At 30.7% G+C, this 22,768-nt stretch overlaps 2 protein-coding genes across 7 annotated transcripts in view; both read right to left on the bottom strand.

The window, feature by feature from the left end:
• Adcy2 (adenylate cyclase type 2 Ac76E) overlaps positions 1-17,200 on the bottom strand; it is a 38,003-nt gene extending 20,803 nt beyond the window's left edge. For all 4 annotated transcript variants that reach the window (XM_070304192.1, XM_070304193.1, XM_070304194.1 and 1 more), the window contains exon 1: positions 16,483-17,200. In XM_070304192.1, coding sequence (XP_070160293.1) covers positions 16,483-16,495 — 13 coding nt within the window. In that variant the 5' untranslated portion in view covers positions 16,496-17,200. The remainder of the gene's footprint in view (positions 1-16,482) is intronic.
• A 1,058-nt stretch (positions 17,201-18,258) lies between these two features.
• E(z) (histone-lysine N-methyltransferase E(z)) lies at positions 18,259-22,425 on the bottom strand. 3 transcript variants are annotated; one of them, XM_070304312.1, is made up of 12 exons: positions 22,003-22,425; positions 21,469-21,782; positions 21,141-21,392; positions 20,846-21,062; positions 20,559-20,579; positions 20,250-20,350; positions 19,993-20,170; positions 19,540-19,914; positions 19,173-19,463; positions 18,906-19,088; positions 18,664-18,829; positions 18,259-18,577 (listed from the first exon to the last, which is right to left on the bottom strand). In XM_070304312.1, exons 1-12 carry the CDS (start codon positions 22,136-22,138, stop codon positions 18,517-18,519), a joined length of 2,295 nt encoding a protein of 764 aa, XP_070160413.1. In that variant the 5' UTR covers positions 22,139-22,425; the 3' UTR covers positions 18,259-18,516. The 3 variants fall into 3 exon arrangements, with proteins under 3 accessions (XP_070160413.1, XP_070160414.1, XP_070160412.1); XM_070304311.1 differs by having other exon boundaries at positions 18,267-18,577; positions 20,559-20,582; positions 22,003-22,424; XM_070304313.1 differs by lacking the exon at positions 20,559-20,579.
• Positions 22,426-22,768: the final 343 nt, after the last annotated feature.

Here is a 22,768-nt window from a genome sequence, read left to right as displayed (position 1 = left end):
AAGAATGGTTGGTATTGAACTTGGTGAGAATCGGTAAAAGGGTTAATTTTTTTATAAAAGTTTGAATTTTTTGAGAAATGTCTGTACACGCTGTAACTTACGCAAATTTTGAGATATCTTCCTCTATGAGAAAGCAAAAATTGAAAATCTGCCCGCTTGCTTTAAGGAGCTTAAACTTTGTGAGTGAAATAAAACGATGACGAAGCATTGTGCAAGTTTCTAATTTTAACACAATTTTCATCCTGTTTTAAATATTTTATTGAAAAAGGAAGATATATACTGTCAACACTACTACTGTCGCACAATAACTCTAAATACATCAACTGTTTAACATCAATTTCAAAAAATATATTTACTACATTTAAAAAAAAATAATAAGATTTCATCTGTGCTAATATTTATGATCTTTGAAATAGATAATAAAGTATGTATGTAATAGATATTGCATTCGCGCAACTTCATACAATAAGGGAGTACGAGTTATAAGAGCAAACCAAATATTTCACTACTTCTCTCGCAAAATATTTCTCTCTTTCGTCTTTTATCACTTTCATAAAGGACCTAATACTTTTATCGTGCGCTATATTCTCCTGTCGGTAGATTTTATTCTGTTTCGGCGTAGAACAAAAAAAAGATCGATTAAGTTAAATCATTTCCAAGTTCGTGACTCTTGAAGTTTTAATATGATAATATTCCGTCGATAATTCATCCCGATAAAAACTTGATACGTGAATGATATGCGTGCGAAGAATGTCAAGTATTCAGCGAACATGTCTAGAAAATCAGTGGCAAAATGGCAAAGAATCACTGTGAGAAGTATTAGATTTTATGTTTGCTTATACATATATACAATATATATGGTATATATATACGTAGCATTTAGATGTTTATTACAATATTTAAAATTTCATAAAGTGTATATTTAAAGAAAATTATCGAATTTCTTATATAAATATCAGTTGCGCAAATATTCGCACAAAAAATATATTTATTTATTTTTATTTATAAAAAATATATGTATTTTTGATACCTTCATATAGATATATATATTTATTTTAAATTTATATTATATTTATATTATCTTCTCTTTCTCTCTCTCTGTCTCTCTTTTTCTCTTTCTGGTTTTTTCTATCCTTATTTTTTCAATTATTTTGATATTTTTTAAGCAGAGATCTTATAATAATAACCGCGTTTATATCAATTCGCGGGTTTCATAAATTTTTGAACATTATTATAATACACATCTAAACTGGTTTTTATTACAATAATCTTTTTTTTCAATCGTCACGAATGGCATAATCCATTGTTTGTTCGTTTATTGCATTTTTGTAATGAAAGCGTAAAATTGTAATGTATAAAAAGGCGTAGCCGTGTATCGCGTGGCCGTGCGCTGCTCTACAGGTGCATTAACTTAATTGATCGAAATTGTCGTCGCCGACGACTAAATGAATCAAACTAATCCGCTAATGAAACAAGTCGTGTTCAGACACGCGATCCGAGCTAATAGTTCGATAGAGTCAGAGATAACCGTGTCAATGATTCTAATTAGCTACCACTCTTTCGCGTTGATATAAGCTATGTTATACGAAGGTGCGCAATTAAGCACCTTATTAAATGGATTACGATGTTCGGATTATCGATCGCGAAATTATTCTGCTCGATTTGCCCAATTGCTGCATATGTACTATATTGCCTCTGTAATTCGTAAATGTAAATCATGATAACATTACGTGACAAGTAACGTAATATTATATAGCCGATATTACAATAGGATTATCAATTAAATGAAATATAACAATAATAATAAATATAGAAGAAAACAAAATGGAGAAGACAGAATAAAGTGTATTATACATATACATTGTATATTACACATTACACATACATAATAATAACACAGATGCTTTCCGTTTTTCATTTTACCGCTTCTTTCTACATTAATAAATTTTTGCGAAATAGTATCTTTATTATACGATATAAATAAATTATGTGCAATTAAAGAACATCGCTATTCATACGGATACTATTCACGCATTATATTGATACTTTCTATTCCACTTAATTTTTTCTCATAAAATGAAACTGTGCGACACTTCATTAAAGTGCGCTTTAATTGGGCGTTCACATTTCTCTCTCTTTATCCTTTTGGACTTTGCAACTAGTCGTGAAATGTAACGGCATGGTAAACCGCTGTTTGAATCGGGAGAATTTTTCCTTGGATGGAGAATAGTTTGCCCTTTCTCTGCATTCTATATAACTTTCAATACTTTCTGCTCATCAATTGCACAAAAGTGTATCCCCGCATAGAAATCATGAGAATAACTTTTGCACAAAAGTGGCTTTGCATGTAAATTTGTATTTATATATAAACGATTCTTTATGGAGCAAAAAATATAATATTATTTTTAATATAAATACAATTTCTGATTAGAGAGAAATAAATTATTATAATTTTTTGTACACAAATTTGTAATTATAAAAACATTTTGCAAATTTTATCTAAATAGTGACCAAAAATATTATTAAAAATTATATTTTTATATTAAAATTAGTCAGTTTTATATTATTATACAATTATTTTCATTTAGTATGTATTAAGTTCTTTTTAAGTTCTTTTTATTATAATTATAAATATTTTAAACGAAAGTTCTATTTAAATAAATATCAAAAGTTACCATCATCTTTTTACTATATTTTTCAATATATTTATAATTCTTCCAATACTTGCAATTTATATACCAATATTACTCTTATAATAAACAGGCTTTGAAGTGTATTTATACCGACAATTAGGAAGAAGATTATGATTCGCTTGTGCTTCAGTTAATGCCGTTCAAGTTCATTATTGTAAGTATTAATATCGTCTCAAGAAACTCGAATTAATTTGGCTCAATTAGCACATCATCCGCGAAGTAAATTGCGTCATTATATAAACCAGAAACATGTCCTATCATCATCCCGAGTCACTCCACTGTGTTGATTACAAACTTCTAGTTCCGGAGTTTCGCGATTGCGTTGATTCCGCAATTATCGAATTCCGTATTTCCATACGCTATACTAACTTTGCGTTTTCGTGCTTTTCACTCAGTTTTTCGTATCACAGTGAACGAATTTAACGAAGGCATAACGTCGATGTGTGATATGCATGCGATGCACATGCGGGTTTCAAAATGCGAAAAAGTCGGCCGCTTCTTCATTTTTATCAATTTTATCTTTCGGTAACAATTGCAATTTTATCTACTATTACTTTTAATATTCTCACAGAATGTTTGTTTTTTTTTTCTTTTTATCGTCTCTCCAATGTATCAATATATAAAACAATCTTCTTCTTTAATAATAACAGCAATAGGTTCTCTCTCTCTCTCTCTCTCTCTCTCTCTCTCTCTCTCTCTCATCTCAGAGTAGAAACAATTAAGTGGAAATAGTGGTAGAATCAATGTGGATATTGCGAAATGTGGATGTGTGCGAACTTATTATTGTTAAATTTTATTAACAAATATGCATTAAAAATGTATGTTTCGTACGTTTTTAATTTATTCAAATCATTTATTCAAATTATTTTATATAAATTTCCCTCTCTTTTTTCAAAAAAAGATTATTTGAAGATAAAAATATAAACAAAACATTTTAAAACTCATTTCACGTGAAAGAGAAAACAAAAGAAAACACATTTATTTTACTTGTATACAGTATACAGGATGTCCCAAAGCATCCTTAATAACGCTCGTGAGCAAATAGAGCACAGTAAACTGAACAGAAAAGTCTTGCAACATTTTTTTCTATAACGCTTAATAAAGAAGTTATTATTGAATAAAGTCTGGCCAATCAGTGTCGACCTTTAGCCGCGCGCCTGTCAATGTATACGTGAGCGTTCCGCCGCTACGGCGATCCACATTAACAGACGGGCGGCTCACTGACGTGCGTCTGACTAAAAGTCGGCGCTGATTGACCAGACTTTACTCAATAATAACTCCTTTATTAAGCGTTATAGTAAAAAATAATACAGGACTTTTTTGTTAAGTTTATTGTGCTCTACCTGCTCACGAGCATTGTCAAGGATGCTTTGGGACACCCTGTATAATGATATATGTATATTTAATATATATGTTATTATATTAACATATAATATATATGTATCAATAAAATCCACGTTGAAAAACTTTTTCAATCGACGTTTATTTCCAAGATTATTAAAAAATATACAAATAGCGTTACGTGCTCAAAAAAAAAAAAAAAAAAAAAAACCTAAACATACCTTGATAGCTTAATATCGAAGCGAAATTGTAGTCCATTTTTTCTGAATATCATTTTAATTCCCGTTTCTCAGCGCAAAACGCAAATTGTATTTTTGCGAAAATTTCAGAAAAATTCAAAGTAAATTTTTATTTCATCGTAAGAAACGATAGCGATATCCAATACTGCTGTTGTTTTCATATTTCGTATTCACATGTCATAAGTTGTAAAGCGTAAGTGCGCGAAATTTAACATGAGATGCATCACCGAGCAACAATGCGACAATTGCGCTTCGCTGTGAAATACCGCGATTGTGCGGCATGTGCAGATGTCGCGGAATGTACATACATTTGCATACGTCGAACGTACGACAGGTATTTCACAAGGCGTCTGTATATCCAGTCCGGCCGCGACAATTCCCTGCTGTTTAAAAGCCGGCAATAATTGTGATGCGCTGGCAGCTTCGAACTAATTATCGCGCTTGTTCGATACCGCAGCCGCGACATGGACAGTCATTGGCCGCGTACTCGATTTTATATTTAATTGTAAATACGCACGAAGTGTGTCATTAGGTTAGCCGGTTGGTGCGTTATTGTTCCACTCGGGGATCGTCATTTAGAATTAGTGCCATATTTACATAACTGGCGTAATCTTCTCTCGATAGCGCTGTTAATCTCCTCCGCGTTATGCGCATTTGTAAATCAATCTATATTGGATTATATGTATAATGTCGCTTTCGAGATAATACAAGTCAAACGTGATCGACACCATTTTATTTTAAATAAATTAACAACGTAGTCCCCCTCTCTTTTTCTCTCTGCCTTTGTTGATTTTCTCTGTAGAATTTAATATTGAAAAATTGATAAACTGATCAAATTTCACGTCATTCTATTTGAAATTGCGTTGCTTTTGTATAAAACACGAACGATATACGCGCGTGACATGTTATATAAAATAATTTTATTCGCCGTAATTTTATTCATGTTTTTCTTATGCTCTAAATGTAAATTTATTTCTCTTGGTCAGATCGAATACCAGAAATTTCATTGTCAAATGAAAATTACATATAAATGTATTCTCTAACAATAAGTAATATGTATGAAGCGGCATGCGGGAAGATTCATTATGCTCGAGATGGGCATCATGCCATGCACCATCCGCACGTTTATTAATAGTGAATTTTGCCGAAAATAAAATACCTCCGCATACCTATTGCATGTAATGGAGGAAAATTTTGCGAGATAGCTTTTGCATATCTCACATTGTACATAAATACATTTAGAGAAGCTTGAATCGACTGCCGAAATATATATACATATTTGTGTTTAGGTGTTTCCATGTCGCTATCTGTATCGCATCGTAACAAATGCGGAATGATAATAACAACAATGTAAAAAATGCAATATTTGTATATTTTTGCACAAGGAAATACGACGAAAAAACGCAAAAGAATTAAACATTTAATATAAAATATTGCACCTTAATTTGTAAAAATTCGACAAAAATTTGGTTCGGATTAGAAATAAAAAATAAAAAATAAAATATTTTATTTAATTTATCATTGCAAAAAGAGAATATTTCATTAATTTAATATAATTTTTAGACAAAATTGTGGAGAATGTAGTAAATTATAGAGAAAAGTAATAGAAGACAATAATAGATCAATCTTTTTTGTTTGCGCATTCTATTTTGTACCATTCCCGATATATCTGTAGGATTAAAATAATATTAGCTGTTCAAAGATGTGCAAAATATCGCGTGATACTACTATCATTAAGCTAACAATATCATTATGCATAACAATAACATTTGACTATTATTCGGCACTGGTACAAAATAATGGTGTGTTTGCAAGCTTGCGTCACCGTATAAATAAAACTTTTGAATTATGAATGCAAGCAAATATTTTATTTGATATAAAATAAGCTTAATTAGTTAAAATAGAACTTAATTAAAATAAAAATTTATTGGGAATAAAATAAGTTATAATTAATATATATCTGTATATCTTTACAAATTATAATTGAATTTACATTTATTGCAAATTTAATCATCATCAACAGAGTTAAAAGATTTATAATTTTAATATAGTTTTGATCATACGCGCCTTTATATATATATATATATATATATATATATATATATATATATATATGTAATTGATTCTTGTTACTAAACATATACATATATTCATTTATGAAATGCTTAGGATAGCTTGGAATTTGCGTATTTCCCATACGTAAGTATGTCCGGCTAGATACTATCCTAATTGAAATCACATACTATAGTTAGCGGAAACCGATAGGAGTCTGAATTCGGAAAGAGCGTAAGATAGAAATGACACCGGAGAGGAGACATACAACTATTTCCAACAGCTCCAGCAAATTGTCAACGATTATTTTCGATCTTAAAGAAATATTTTGCTTTATTTTTTTCAAGTGACTGCAAGCGTTTTAGCTGTTTAACTTACAATTTATCAGAAAACAAATACAATAATTGCAACTTATGCAAAGATAGAATTCTACGAAATAATCCGTACGAGAGAAATATAAACTGTCAAAAAATAATTTGATTAAATCAATAATATCTTAGATGTTAGTTTCTTTTCTAAGAATAAGTGGATGCAGCGTTATTAGATTATCAGAGCTTTGAGATAAGATTTACGATTTAGATGCACAGTATCTTGCTTCTTGTCCCGATTCGATGACTTACTGCTGGATTATGACTTAATTGTCTTGTTTTCCGCCCTGTGCAAATGAGTTTCTATCATTTCGTGAAGATCATTGAAGGAAAGGTCGCGATAACCAAGTATTTTTACGAAGAGTGAATATTGAGAGTAGAATTCATTGCTATTTTTCGATACATATCAAGAGCGGAGCGACGCGACGTCTATCGATTTGGTCTGACCACATTAGCTATAGTTTCACTGAATGGATCAACTTTCGAACATGGATAAAAATACGGCATTAGATGGAACTGCAAAGATAAACTTTCGTATCTCCTTTCTTCTTTTGTTGTAGAAGAGTAATGTCAGCATGATTCAATTAATATAACAAAAGAGTAAATATGTCTATGCATATTTATATTTATTTTGTGTGTGTATATATATATATATATATATATATATATATATATATATATATATATTAATACATATTTAAATAAGAGACTTCTCTATATAGAGTTAAGAATTTTGAGAATCATATTAATCTACGAATCTTGTAAATAAAGTATTTGAAAAGATGAAAAAATATAACAACGTAAAAGAAATAATTATTATAAAAATGCGAATCTAATAAAGTTTATAATAAATAAAATAAGTTTGGTATATTTTTAAAATATGGGTTTCTCTCTCTTAAATAATACGATATGATGAATGGTATAATATAAAAAAAAGAATTATAGAAACTAGTAGAATAAGATTATTTTCTCCTAGATTGCAATAATGATTTTTGTCAGTCATACTTAATTCAATATTAAGACGTTTGCAAAATTGATAGCGTGCATTTGCTTCGTTACAGATATTTATATCGCTGATAGCTAATTACTAAAAGCGCTTATTCGTTGCTTGAAAGTTATTTCAATCGTTGCTAACTCGGTTCAAGTTCAACTATTAAAATATCGATTTGCTAATTTCTCGTTAATGTCCGAGATTGACGAGCAAAGTTCCGCATTATAATTTACAACTAATCGAAAACTCATCATACGTTTAAAATCTCATAATTTTATTAGAACTTTCGCTTTTCGTATAATTGCATATTTTTTAAATTATTCTACAATTATTTTTTAATTTTTAACTATTTTTATAAATATATTAATTTAATATTATTTAAGATTTAATCTTAAAGAAAGATTTAATCTTAATATATTCTAAGACACATTATTAAAATAAAATAAGCTTTAGCTAGAGAGGACATGATAAAATTAACGACGAAATAATAATTAAATTCCAAATAAAAAAATAAAAAATGGCAAATATTGAAGCTTTAAGCTTCTACTCCTATATATTTGTATCAGAATTATACCGCGCTATTTAGAACAGAATAGATCGAGATTTCGCATTTCGAAAAATGATAAAAGTTTATGTATAATATACATCGCATATAGATAAAATTTGTTATTTGCAATTAATAATACATTATAACAAATCAACATAACACATAAAAATGTAAATAGCACATAATATTATAAATATTAATGTCATTTATGATCGATTACTATTCGTGTAAAAACTAAAGAAATAGATTCCTTATTTTGTTAAAATTTTTTTACTCCCGACTGCTGCCAACCGCAAGGTTATTGTTCTTTTAATTGAATATTATAATTGGATTATAAATGTACAACCGTGCTTTATAAAATTCCATTTTCGGCTTACCATAACCACATGCGTTCATTTTATGACTAAATTTGGTAAATCTTCGGAAAACCCACCTATATGAAATAATGAGTAAGAATACCCAATTCTTATGTATTTTTGCCTCCTGAACACGAATATGAAACTTAAAAATAGCGGTCGGACGTCGGACTCGCAAATCGAAGAGAAACGCAAAAATCCAACCAAACGCAAAAATTCAACCCATGTCTGAGGGATGCATTTTTATTAGTAATAATTCACCCCTGGAATATAGGTTTGGATTAGGTTATATCTTCCGGAAGTGGAGCCCGCCCGTAGGAGGAGGGGGCGGAACCCACTGCATATACTTTACAACGCGAAGCGAAGTCTATCCCACAATTATTGTGTGGATGGGAAAGTGTATGCGAAGGACACAGTGGGTTCCACCCCCCACCCCTCCTACGGGGGGGGGGGCTCCACTTCCGGAAGATATAACCTAATCCAAACCTATATCCCAGGGGTGAATTATTACTAATAAAAATGCATCTTTCGGACATGGGTTGAATTTTCGCGTTTGGTTGGATTTTTGCGTTTCTCTTCGATTTGCGAGTCCGACCTCCATTTTTAAATTTCATATTCGTGTTCAGGAGGCAAAAATACATAAGAATTGGGTATTCTTACCCATTATTTTATATAGATGGATTTTCCGAAGTTTTACCCGCGTTTGGTTAGATTTTTGCGTTTTTCTTAGATTTGCGAATCCGACCGCGAGTTTCATATTCGTGTTCAGGAGGAAAAAATACATAAGAATTGGGTAGTCTTACCCATTATTTCATATAGATAGGTTTTCCGAAGATTTACCCCAAATTCTGTATATAACTTAATATATCAAACGTAACAAGTACTATTATCTGTCGCAAATGTTTTGCAAACATCTCGACAATTTATGTCATAGAAATCAACATGCAATTCGATTTGTCATGCAATATGTTTTTTAAAATTTAGATAAAAATTCAGAAGATAGCTCAATACTTTCGTAAACGCACGCGATCTGATTTTACTTTAAGTATAATTCGGCATACCAATCGCTTTGATAAAATATATTACTTAGCACGTGTCTATAAATGTTTGCGTATTTAATTTAACGCACAATTTTATCATATCACTTTCGATATAATCATCTTTTACGCCAACATTCATGTTATTCCTTGTGCAGTTTATGCGACATAAAGCTGTAGCAAACGCCTTGTAAATATGATGGATCGAGCACATATATAATCGGATATATAATCCTATTAAATAGACTAAATATACTTGATGCGGCGATATATTTATTGGATATGAAATTTATATACATACATACATATACAAACATAGGACTTTGCTATTAGTTTGATATTACGTACTTCAAATATCGTTTCGAAACCGCAAAGGAATTCCTTCATAAATCCAATTTTGCTTAGAGAACAGTTATTTTATTGTAGATGATTTAGTTTAATCGTATTATAAAGTAAATAAATGCAAATTCGATCAGGGATACAGAGAATTAAGAATATTTGAAGTATTTTTAATAAAAATGGAAATAGAAATATACAAAATATACCCATTATGTTTGTTCCTTGTTTTAAACTTAATGTACATCACATTCAGTGATATTTGCAAAAATTTCATAAACTAGCGCGCGCGCGCGCACATACACATACACACACTCGTTTACTATTATTATATATATAAAATTGTATTCATATTAATTAATGATAAACTATTTAGATTAAACTTCTATGTGCGGCAAGCTGAAAAATGTTCTATAAATTATCCCGATGGAAAAGGAAAGAGATGGGGAAATTTATAAATAAATTAAAATAATTTGTCATAAAATAAAGTACAAATGTGTGTAGAAGTTGAACATGTCAAATTCATCTATCGGGTTAGTATAACGAATAATACATATATTCGCTGCATTATGGGATTTTAAGCGCATGTATGTATATTTTTTTATAGCGGTGTCATACTGTTACTACATCTGGGAACGTCTCCTTGGGGAGAACTGGCTCGGAATATGGGAGATAAAAATGGCTATGCGTCGTATGTAGCTGCTCTATTTTTTTCAGCGAATCCCTAGCGATACGAGTTCTCTGTTGCAATGCATTCTCCATTCTACAGGTTATGCTTTGAACTCTCGTTGCTGAAAGTCTCTACTATGCAATTACATACCATACACGTCTTTTCAAGGATGTGTATCCTATGTTTAACCGCGTATCCTATTTTGATACAAAATGTTTGTACAACTAAGGTTAAGAATTATTTAACGAGGTTTCATAAATGTGACCTCTCTTTATATTTTCTTTTGCCTTCATGTATTATATCTTATTTTAATTACATTTCTCTTTATAACATTTTTATAAAACAAACATTTTATTACCTACTAAAATAATTTTTTAATAATAATTAATCTTTCTCTTCTAGACTTTTTATCCTCTAATTTATAAATATTAAATTACTGATTATTTTTCTAATCTGATTCTAATTCTTTAATTTTTATCTTTTAATTATGATTTTTTTAAGTGATAAGACTGATACTAATTCTATTTGGTTCGATGAAAAAAATGCGTTTAAATGCGTTTAACGAAAAAAAAACGAGAATGGATATAAACTTGTAAGATCGAAGAACATCTTCGAAAGAAGGAAGCAACGGGTGAGTTATCAGGTATCAATCGATTTATATTATATGGTTGAGGGAAGTCTCGATCGCGGGAGATCGCTAGAATTGACACGAAGTGGCTAGGGCTACTGGTATCGACAGGCTTCGACTATCCATCATCAGTGCCTATCACGGTTTCAAATCGAGTCCGGTGCTACATTCGCAAAATCTCCTTGCGAACGCAGATTGGCATGCTGTGAGAGTGTCATCAGTCGATGATATTGTCACTTACACAAACAGGTCTTGCTCGATGCTGTTAATAGAAAATGTATAAATATCATATCTTGCATAAAACAGGATATAGGGTATAAATTTCTGATACTTGAGCAAAATATTATTGCAAGAAGAGAGAGAGAGAGAGAGAGAGAGAGAGAGAGAGAGAGAGAGAGAGAGAGAGAGAGAGAGAGAGAGAGAGACATTAGTGACTATTTTTATAAATATTTAGAATGGAAAAAAACTGAATCATTGAATATATCTGGTCATAAAAGTTTATCAATGCAACATTAAATTTTCATAGTTACAATCGTGTTCCTTGTCGAGTTTACTTAAAGTTATTGCTATTTAAAGTTTTACTTTTCTTATATCTCGAGTTTATATTGCAAATGCGCTTTGAATGATCATTTACAGTTTTTACAACAAATATTACAATTGTTTGTAGTACTTATGTGTTTAATGAACATAAAATTATTATATAAATAAGTATTATTTTATTTTATTTATTTAAATTACATAAGCCGGCAATATAGAAGATATTTTTTAATAATATAAATAAACTTTTACTCAAGACTGAAATTAATATTGTTACTGCTTCTAGAGTCTAGAGAATTAATGATTCGTTAATATTTAAAAATAACGGTTATTAAATGTTCAACTTACGTCATCAAACATATATTCTATAGAAATATTTTATAAAATTTATTTTATAGAAATATATATTTATTTTTCACGATTTTGAAGTTTTAATTTTCTAAAAGAACGATATTTTATTAAAGAAAATATAATATAATAAATTAAATTTCATAAAAAGGTTCAGACCAGAAATTCAAACGCTAATTCACAAAATTCAATTCATCGTTGTTTATTATTTCAAATTTATGATCTATTTATCCTACACTTTTCACTTAAAATAATCTATCCGTGTATTTTTAATAATAACATTCATTTCCTTTGCTTAATCAACCATATTTTCTATAAAAAGTTGAAATTAAAAATCACTGTATTCTTTCACTTTATTCTTTAAATATATCACAGAAATCTCTGCATTATTGAAACAGAGAAAAATGCAAAACGCGCGTATAACATAACTATCGTATGTGACATATGCAATATAGAAGGGAATTAAAAAACGGTTACATTAATATGACATACATATTCCAATAATTAATCAATATTTATGGAGAGTTTTGAGTTTGTTACAAATTTGAGCGGTAACAAGTTCTCGTAATTTACGATCTAATATTTTCAGAGCAGTAAAGACGCGTGTGCAATACATTTGTAATCGCTATTTCGATATTTTGGAATCTATCTATTTTCCCTTGAATTCGCATTATTTACAGCAATGCAACGTCATATATGGATATATATATTTGCATCAAAATTACATTGAAAATCGTTAAAGTGTCCAAATATAATTGTTAAAGTGTCGAAAGTAACCAAATTAGTAAGTGACTAAATTATGCCAATCGGTTTTTTCAATGATGTTCTCATTCAATTTTGTTTACTTGTCGGTTCGTAAATAATTTAATAACATTGTTTTATTACATTTTACGTGGGTGCTTTCTCTTTATTGACACATTTAAATATTATTTAAAAAATATATAACCTCTCTTTCTATAGAGTTTTATGTCTATTACTGTATACATTTTTAATATAAAATTCCTGACACTATATATTATTACGTGTTATTAGCAAATTGTAAGTAATAAATTTATTACGATTACGTATCGAATGTCTCATAATTATTTCATGTTTTTTTGAGGATCACAAACATATTATCTATATTGAAAAAATTGATTTCTACTTTTATAAAATAAAACTCGGAATGATATAATCAATAATTCAAGCGTTAATAAAACTGTTACTAATATTATTATTATCGTTGCGATTACTATTATAAATGTTCGTAATGCCATATATGAGCGCGAAAGCAAGATAGAGGCGAATAATGAAAGGGCTAAGTCGCGTATAAAGCACTTTATCTAAACAGAAGCGTTCGTTTTTGGCCACGGCTTGGATCGTAAAGCTGCATTTAGCGGAAGCTGCCTTCTAGTCCCGATTTCTCGATTCGTCAGGCAGTTTCCGGGATAACATATTTTCGCGGCGAACGTGCACAATGACGTTGCATGATAACTCGCTCGCCGTATAACTGCCAATATTTGTGTGCTACATAAACATACACGGTCTCCCGCTATTATTTCCTACATATACACATCGTAATTAATAATTGACCGAGCGAGACATCAAAATAAGCCGTGAAACGCAATTTTGGGAAACCTGGCTCCGAATGATTTTATTTATCGTCGCGCAATGACGAAATTAGCAGTAAGCCGAAATACTTATATATAACTATACTATAATACATCAGTACTTTAATCGTTTCTAGCTTCCAAAAGTATAAAGCATGATAAGTTTTCTGCTAATTAAGCTTCGGGAAAACGGGTGAAAATAATACAATGTTTTCCACAATTGAAAAGCAAAAAATAGCTTGTTAACAAATGAAAAAAATGTGACATTCTTCTTCCGGAACATATGTCTTTTATGTCAATATAACAGCGATGCTGGGAGATACGCTTTGCGAAAGCAGAATGTGAGCTAAGCGGCCTTGTTTCCTCGAGAATTGCTATTATGAAACTTGGAAGATGATACAACGCAGTGACGTAATTATGAAACACGAGGAGAGAGAATACGGTAAACCGAATTTCACATATCGCGAGGCAACATCGCATCGGCGCGAAATAAAGCGTTCGTACAGGAATACAGGTGCGCTTTAAATCCGTGGAATTTATGCTCTCGCTTCGTTCGTTTCTCATGAAAAAAATCTCGCGGCTCACTAACGAAAAAAAAGAGAAAAAAACAACCAAAAATAGTCGGATTAAAGAACATTGCGAGAGAATTAAACGCGACATATTCAAATGAGTTCCCTTTGTCGTTTCTCTTTGCACATTTCTTGCAATTTATACGACGCTCAACTATAATACTAATATATATTATAAATATGTATATTTGAAGAACAAATAGATATTTATTAAAATGTGACAAAAAACATTTGTGGACAAATTTAAACGCCGTCACGCATATGGAGCGGTCGCGTATCATGTAAGAAACGCTTTTGTCGGGAAATTTTTCACGAAGTATCTGTGACAAAATAGCGTTCCTCATGACGATGCAATGCGATACACTGCACTATAAATATACACTATAATTGCTATAAATAAATTTACGTGAAGTTTTATTCTGTTCCATAAGCAAAGTCTTCATCGTTCTTTGCGCTATTTCTCTTAGGTAACTTAACGTTTCGAGACATGACAATTTATAATCAAAATTATTTAGAGATTATTGTGCTTATACATAAAATATAAGCTTTTACTGTGCTTAAAAGTTACCTGCGCGCATATATGTATGTGTGTAACAAAATCATATGTTACCAAACTTCATGTTTAGGTAAACATTGAATGTTATGTTTAAAGAGTTAATATCTCAAAATGCAAGTAAAATTTAAATCCAATCAACGGTTTTGATCCGATCGTTCAATTACAAGCAATTCAAACTCATTGATACATTACGCTGTATACATGATTGCTATAAACGAAAGATGTTTCTACTCTATGATTTGTGATATCAGTTTGAGCATCTTCAAGTTTTGCGATCTTCTGAATTAAATTGATTTCTAAATAATGTGCTTCTAAAATAGAAACTTCCAATTTCTATATAATTCCCAACAATGTACAATTGTTTTAACAAGCTCTTTCTTTTATATATTGTATTAAAATGAATAATTTTTTTAAATAACAAAAAACTTTTGTAAGTCTAAAAATGATGTATTAAACTCCTTATTTTTCGACATTACGACATTACATTGAATATATATCATATATATTTTAGTTGAGAAATTTTTCTTTCAAATTTTATTCGCGAAACAAGAAATTATGTGCTCCATCTAAGCTGTCACAATGTCACAATAATAAAAGAACTTTTTCATATCATATATTGTTAACTAAAAATTTGTAAATGTATGCAATTTTATTATATGAATTATATATATATATATATATATATATATATATATATATATATATTGTATATATAATTCATATAATACATCTTTTCTTTCTCTTTTATAAATAATGATAGACTGTTCTTCTTGGACGTGCCATATGCAAACTCAAACTTAATATAGCAATGATATTTCTATAATACATATCACTGTTATTTTTTATTTCTGTGCTTTTATTCATGAAAATTTCTTTAAAAATGCGTTACATATTCATATACCTTAAGATATTAAATTAAATTCAAATTCAAGTTTACATGTGTATCTCGTCAATATTTAGTATATTATTTACACAATTATATCCTATTTATATATAATTACATTATAATTCAATGTAAATATAACAAAATATAATTAACTGTAATTTTAATACTGTCAATCAAAATTCTAATTAAACTAAATTACAAACAAATTTCCAAAGATCTTCAAGGAACGATTATATGTATTATAAATCATCGATATAAATTTTTATAATTTTAACAATTATAACATTAGTTTACAAACTCCACACTTCTTTTAATACCAGAAATGGAAATAACTTTTTTTCAAGCTTTCATTTGAGTCCTGTTTGAAGTTTTTTACATATCGGGTTCGTCTGTTACAAATTTTCAAAAATGATGAAATTTTTGGGTGGTTTCAACCCCTTTTTTCTCGAAAACCTGATCTGATAGAAATTTTTTGATGGCAGATTCGTGCTCAATATTTAAAATTAGAAATAGTGGTCACAAATGCTCTGGCACAAAACCTTGTAAACCAGTATAATTATTTGATAATTAAAATTTACCATACTCCAGATTTACAAACAACATCCAATTCAAATCTTTAGAGAAAGAAAGAAAGAAAAAAAGAGGATGAATTATATAGATAAAAAAGGGAGTTATCATCACACTGTTTACGATTCAATATGAATATCTTATAATACTTTGTAATAGAAATTGTCATTACCTTCTTCCTTCATATTAGCATACGAGATTTTCTTAGACTTGGCCTCGATCCAAATTGGCTTCTTCCTACGAGTCGAGTATCATCGGCGGGCGCGAGAGATTGCTTCTTTCATGCACTTCACTTTCTTCGCGACATGCTTATCCGACGCTTATACGACATGCGTTTCCGCAAATTCCGGATCTCCGCCAAATTTATCACATCCAAGAGCGCAAGCCGATTTCGTGCTAACTCGTCTCTGCGCCCATCGGACCCGGAATGGATCGCCGGCGAAAACCAATACGAGCGTGTAAATATTTACTCGGCGTGGGATCCAATTAAATTTTAAACGTGCGAACTTTCACGTCAGGTAGATCAAAGATATCAAAAACATAGCATCAATCGTTCGCGATTTTGTTTTCGTTCTATATAATTTGTTTCTCCTTCAATTTATTTGTTAGACAAATTAGAGAAGAGAGCGCAGAAAAAAGAAAAAACAATCACATAGCTCGCATCGGTAAAAATCTTCCCTCGAATCGCAAAGTAGAACTTTATGATAAATCGATCAATCGATCGCGAATTAACTCTTCGATACGAGTCGAGCCGAGTTTCATTTTTAAAAAAATTTAATGATAAAATTCATTTATTTACGTGTTTTATTTTCAGAGGCGATAGTTTTCCTTAAAAATGTCTACTTGATTGATTTTGAACAGACTCTCTGCGTCCAACCGTTTTCGTAGCCGCGAAGCCTGCAACTGGTGGCTGAATTGCCACGCCGAGATCGTCATGAAGCTTGCTATAATCCCTTCGTGTTAACTCCATCATAAGCTGCGCGTAAGCTCGCCGTCTCGGTGACGCTTTAATCCAGATCGTTGAGAGAGCACGTTTTATTATCTTCGACATATCGTCCGGCAGATAAGCTTATTTTAATCGTCGGATATACTAAAATTTTAATATGATACAAAATACTCGATTATATCGTGGACTAGCATGATTTTAAAACAAAAATGTGAATATATATTATATATATATAGTTTAATATTACACTCTACTTACACTCTACTCTTACAACACTCTCTTATTTATAATAATATATAATATATATATTATAGAATTTTTTATTAACCACAATTCCATATAAAAAATCTCGCTTATATCAATAGGAAATAAATAAATACGAAATGCAATTATTTACGAATAAAAGAAAAATTAAAATTGATTTATGGCAACTTTTACCAATTTTGCAAATTGTTCACGTTACCCTCTTTTTCTTTTTTATTTTCTACATTTTAAATAAAGTGCTAATAATTGTAGTCACATATTAGCTGCATTCAAAAATCCTACCTGTAGGGTAAAATAGCATTTAATTGATTAATTAGGAATTAGGACAAAGAAATTTTTACTATTTTTGTATTAATTGGTCGATTAAATGCTACTCTATCTCACGGATAGAATAAACCAGTAAACTTTTATTAATTATGCATTGATTGTACAAACTACAATAATGAATTGAACGAATCACATGCATATATTCTCGTAACACCCAAAAAAAAAACAAAAAAAAAAAAAAAAAAACGAGGACATATCTTTGTTTTATCTACACAAAAGTGCAGTTATTAATCATCCCGTCACCAGATATTTGAATTTTATAATTTTACCGCTATTGATTTTCTTTTCTTGCAATATCATTATGATATTTTTGAATAATTTTATTTCCTACAAATATATTAAATCACAATAAATTATCATATAAAGCGTATATATAAGAAACGTAAAAATATTTTAGTTAAACTTTCTCTTATATATATTTAGATGAAAAATCTGTATTTTATTACAATCTGTATTTTGTTACAACATTAAAAAAGATTGATATTCCGAGTTTATTATGTAAAGCAAAGGTATAGATCTAATGCCTTAAAAATAGAGAGATATGTTCTTCCATTCTATAATGAACGAACCAGATAGTACATATTTATTTTTCTAACATTTCAGCTGTTATGTATTTGCTTAATACATCATTTATATGTATATATATGTTGATATATAAAATATAAATCTTTAGAGAAATTCCATCTCTCGTTCGATACCGACGAATTTGAGTTGCTCCGTTGGTCCATATCTAAAAATTATCACGTTTCATTCAATTTTAATCTTATTGTTAGTTAATATATCGATTCCATCGTGCGATATATGCAATGTATATACCTATAATCGAAAAATAATTCTTCTCCAGGCTGAATTGCTCTCTTAGCAAAAATACCTATTCTGTGATCACCATTTACCATCATTACTTTCGCATAACAATTTGGATTAATCGAATGATTGGCAAATCTTATTTTATTTCCCTTTCTCGTTGCATCAACGACAAAATCTAAAAAATATTTTTTAATCTTTCTTCTGCTCTCTTCTAAAATATCTAATCAACTGTTAATTTACATTGCATTTACCATTGTTGAGATTGAAAAGAAAACTACACATATATTTGTCGTATACTTTTCCTCTTCTGTCGGCCTCATCTTGGCTGATAATTTCGCCGCAGTATTCCGAGATGAATTCATTCTTTGCCGCTGACTCTTTCAGAAAAATTCCCCAACCTGCTACATCTGATGGTGCCATCAGAAGATGCTTATCTATAAACCATAAGATTTTTGTTTTCTGTCTTTGTTCTTTCGCTTGTTTAACAAAACTATGCAATGGAAAGTTATTAAACTTACGAAGACCACGTTGTACGCTGACGTTCCTGCAAGATATCAGAGTGATGTGGAATTGATCAGCGCCACACGTTTGGCAAAGATCCGGGTCACATTCCCTCACGGCCAAATAACACGGGCATTGCTTCGTGTTACACTGAGCTTTACATCTGCAGCCAGGAAATCGATTCTGACATTCGCTGCTGCACTGACAGAATTTTTCGCAAAAGTTCTGCGCCTGTATACAGGAACACGAGTTATCGCATTGGCGTCCCGGATGATCGCAGGGTGCGAAGTTGTGCACATGATTAGCACCTGTTAAAATGTATTGGACCATTAGACAATCGAAAACTTATAGACTTAAAGTCTTGAAACTAATTAATGCGCATACCAGAATCCTTCTTGAGTTGTATTTTTCTGCAATGCATCGACCATAACCGATGCTTCTTCTTTTTCTTTCGCGGCGGCGTAAAGTCTTTTAGATTTTCGATAGTCGGAATATCCGAAGCCTCCTTTTGCGCGAATTCATACACTTCTTGACATGTTTTCGTTAACATGATTTGTGCCAGTGCGCATGGATTACCAGGGAAGGCTTTGTGAAGAGCTCGGAACAAGCTCTGTTCGGAACCTGTCCATGAGAATTCGCTTTCTGTCTTAATACGTTTACCAATTCCTAATAGTGTGAAAGGTGTTTGGTTTTCAGGTTGCGCTTGATCCTCCATAATATCTTCAGGTTTACAGTCCTTATTAACGTTTTGCTTAAAATCTAATTTGAACAATAAAACATTTTAGAATTCTAAATAAACTCGATCTGAGGAAAATAAATCATTAATAATATATTTACCTTGACAACTGCCTCCTTGACCATATTTATTGCTATCATTGCTATCTTCGCTGCTTGCTTCGTTTCCAGAATCTACACTCGCTTGTTTTCGTACCTTCCTAGGACCACCGCGTTTTTCGTCGCCTTCTTCCTCCTTTATATCCGCCGCCTGTGCTGCCAGTTTTTCTTTCATTCCTTCCTGTATTCAAAAAATTTTGATATCAAGTCTGTTTTAAAAACAAAAATTACATCAAAATGTAACAAAATAAATGGCGTACCAAATGCATGTAACATTCTGCTCCACATGGCTCAGGAAATGGTTTTAGATCAGGTCCTTTCCGTTTCAACAAATTCGGACCTGGATGGCAAACTTGAAGACCTACAAGCAATATTATAAACTCACTATGAATGTACTTTCGTCGGCTGATTCGGAATGGTTGAATGGAGAAAAATTTAGTAGAGAGATACAGCGATGAACGATGAATGAAATATGATTGCAGATGAGCCCTTGACGATGCCTCTGTGCTAAACAAAAAAAAAGCTTCCGATCGATAATGCATTAGTTTATATGCAATATTGTTCTTTACCTTGCGGCGATGTCCCCCTGGCTGCTACGATAAATCAGGAATCACAAATTATTGTAATTAATAAACCTTCAACTTAAAACACTTAAAATATACAATACTAATAAGTTGTATTTCAGTGAAGTGTGCTAATATTGTTAGTATTTTACTTTATTTTTAAAAAGAACATAGTAGTTATTTAAATATTTCATAATAATTTTTAAAGACAACAAAATTTAATTTTTTTCTTTATACTTCACACAAAATACAACTTAAAAAATTAGAAAGATTGCTTCATTGTATGTACTCACGATGTAAGAAGCAGTCGTATTTGAAGCATCTCCTGCAGAATAAGGTATGGAAAGAATGCATTGTTTGTTCCCTAGGTACACTTTTCGCGTTTATACCATCTATATTAGGTGTACATTCTGGAGGTAAAATATTTGGGTCAGATCTTTCTGTTAATTCAATATATTTTTCTTTCAATTCTTCTGGCCTTCCTTTATCAGGGAACATACTTGATATTGCCTAAAAGTAATAACTATAAAACAACTGTATCGAAATTACACTAACGTTACATTGTATCACTGAATCTAATTTCTTTACATTGAATATGTGCATCGATGGAAAGGGAGTAGCCATTGTCTTTCTACTTTCAATCTTTTCCATCTTGATTTCAGACTTTATTTCAATGTCTTTCTTCTCATTTTCTTTTAGATTCTCTTTCTCTTTGGAAGATTCTTTTCCTTTCTTTGTCTGTTCCCTTTCTTTATCATCTTTCTCGTAATTTGCTAAAGCATTTACCAAATCGACAAAGATGGAATCATCCATAAAACCAGATTCTCTATCGCCATGAACCTGAAGCAATAAGATTGTTAAAAAGAATAAAATTTTTTACACAATTACTAAAATAAGTTCACATTGTTTTCTATACCTTTCCATCATAATTTTTTATAAGTTCCTCAATGAAGGTACCATCCTGATCCAAAATCTCATCACCCATATAAGGAATATTGTGCAAAACAGTTTCATCTTCTACCATAAAGTTCTGTTGAATGGGAGCCCATGTGTACATAGTTGGTATAGGACTTACTGCATTAATTATTTTTACAGGACAACTTTGAATATCGCCATCAGGACTGGTTACTTCAGCTTTTTTCATGCAGGAAAGATGGGGTGGAATATCTTGCATCGCTAACCACATTGCTTTTCCATCTGCCCATCGCTTTTGTTCAGCCACGAGGAGTTCTATATTCAATAAAAAACGATAATGATATGATGCAAAGAATATTAGCAAAGTAAATACTAGCCTATATACTAGTAAAGTTAGCACAACTATCATTATTTATATAGTATATAGTTCATAATAATAAAATAAAAATAATATAAAATAGATAAGAGAGAAAGAGAGAGAGAGAGAAATAAAAAAAAAAAAAATTCGTATATATACTTATAAAATCCAACTTACCTGTCATAATCTTGCGATTTTGATTCCACGCGATTTTAACTTCGTCCGCTCGTTTGTACCGTTTCATTTGCCGTAAACGCATATACTCCGACTTAACCCTTTTCCTCCATTCAGCCGAAATTTTGGCTTTTGACATTGTGATTTCGATGCGTGTTTCTTACAAACAATTAACAGTCACATCAAATTGTAAATATTCGTGACTATAGATATATAAAATATAGAACGAGCATATACTCGTGGGATTGGCGCGGGAAGAGAATGAAAGCAAAGAGAAGCCTGAGATAGGCAATGACTGCGTTCAGCAGAAGAAGCAGCTTTGCAATGTTGTAAAATTCTTTAATATGATTGGTTCTTGCCCTTAGTTCCTACCAAATCTAAATGTATAAACCAATCATATTAAAGAATTTTACACAGTTGCAAAGCTGCTTTTTTTTTTTTTTTTTTTTTTTTTTTCTGCTGAACGCAGCCATTGCACGTAGCATGACAAAAGAGAGCGCTATGTAATGTGCGAGCGAGAGAAAACGAAAGGAGTACAAAACAAAATATGTTCTTTTCTACGTGCATCATTATCCCCACTCCTTAAATAAAGGCAAATACTCGGTATAGATATACTATGTCTATGGAGTATATACTTAATAAATCAAAATCGAAATAAAAAAGCATTAAATTTATTTTGATAATATATAATCTATATATCGATTATATATCGATGGTTACAAAATAATGAAAAGTAAAAATATGTACACATATACCTGTTAAATTGGCA

This window comes from Polyergus mexicanus, unplaced genomic scaffold (genome assembly GCF_030449975.1).
Source record: "Polyergus mexicanus isolate NDT 795.1 unplaced genomic scaffold, iyPolMexi1.0 SCAF_11, whole genome shotgun sequence".
Taxonomy (NCBI): domain Eukaryota; kingdom Metazoa; phylum Arthropoda; class Insecta; order Hymenoptera; family Formicidae; genus Polyergus; species Polyergus mexicanus.
The sequence above is the reverse complement of the archived record's forward strand: the minus strand, read 5'-3'. Positions and strand labels throughout refer to the sequence as shown.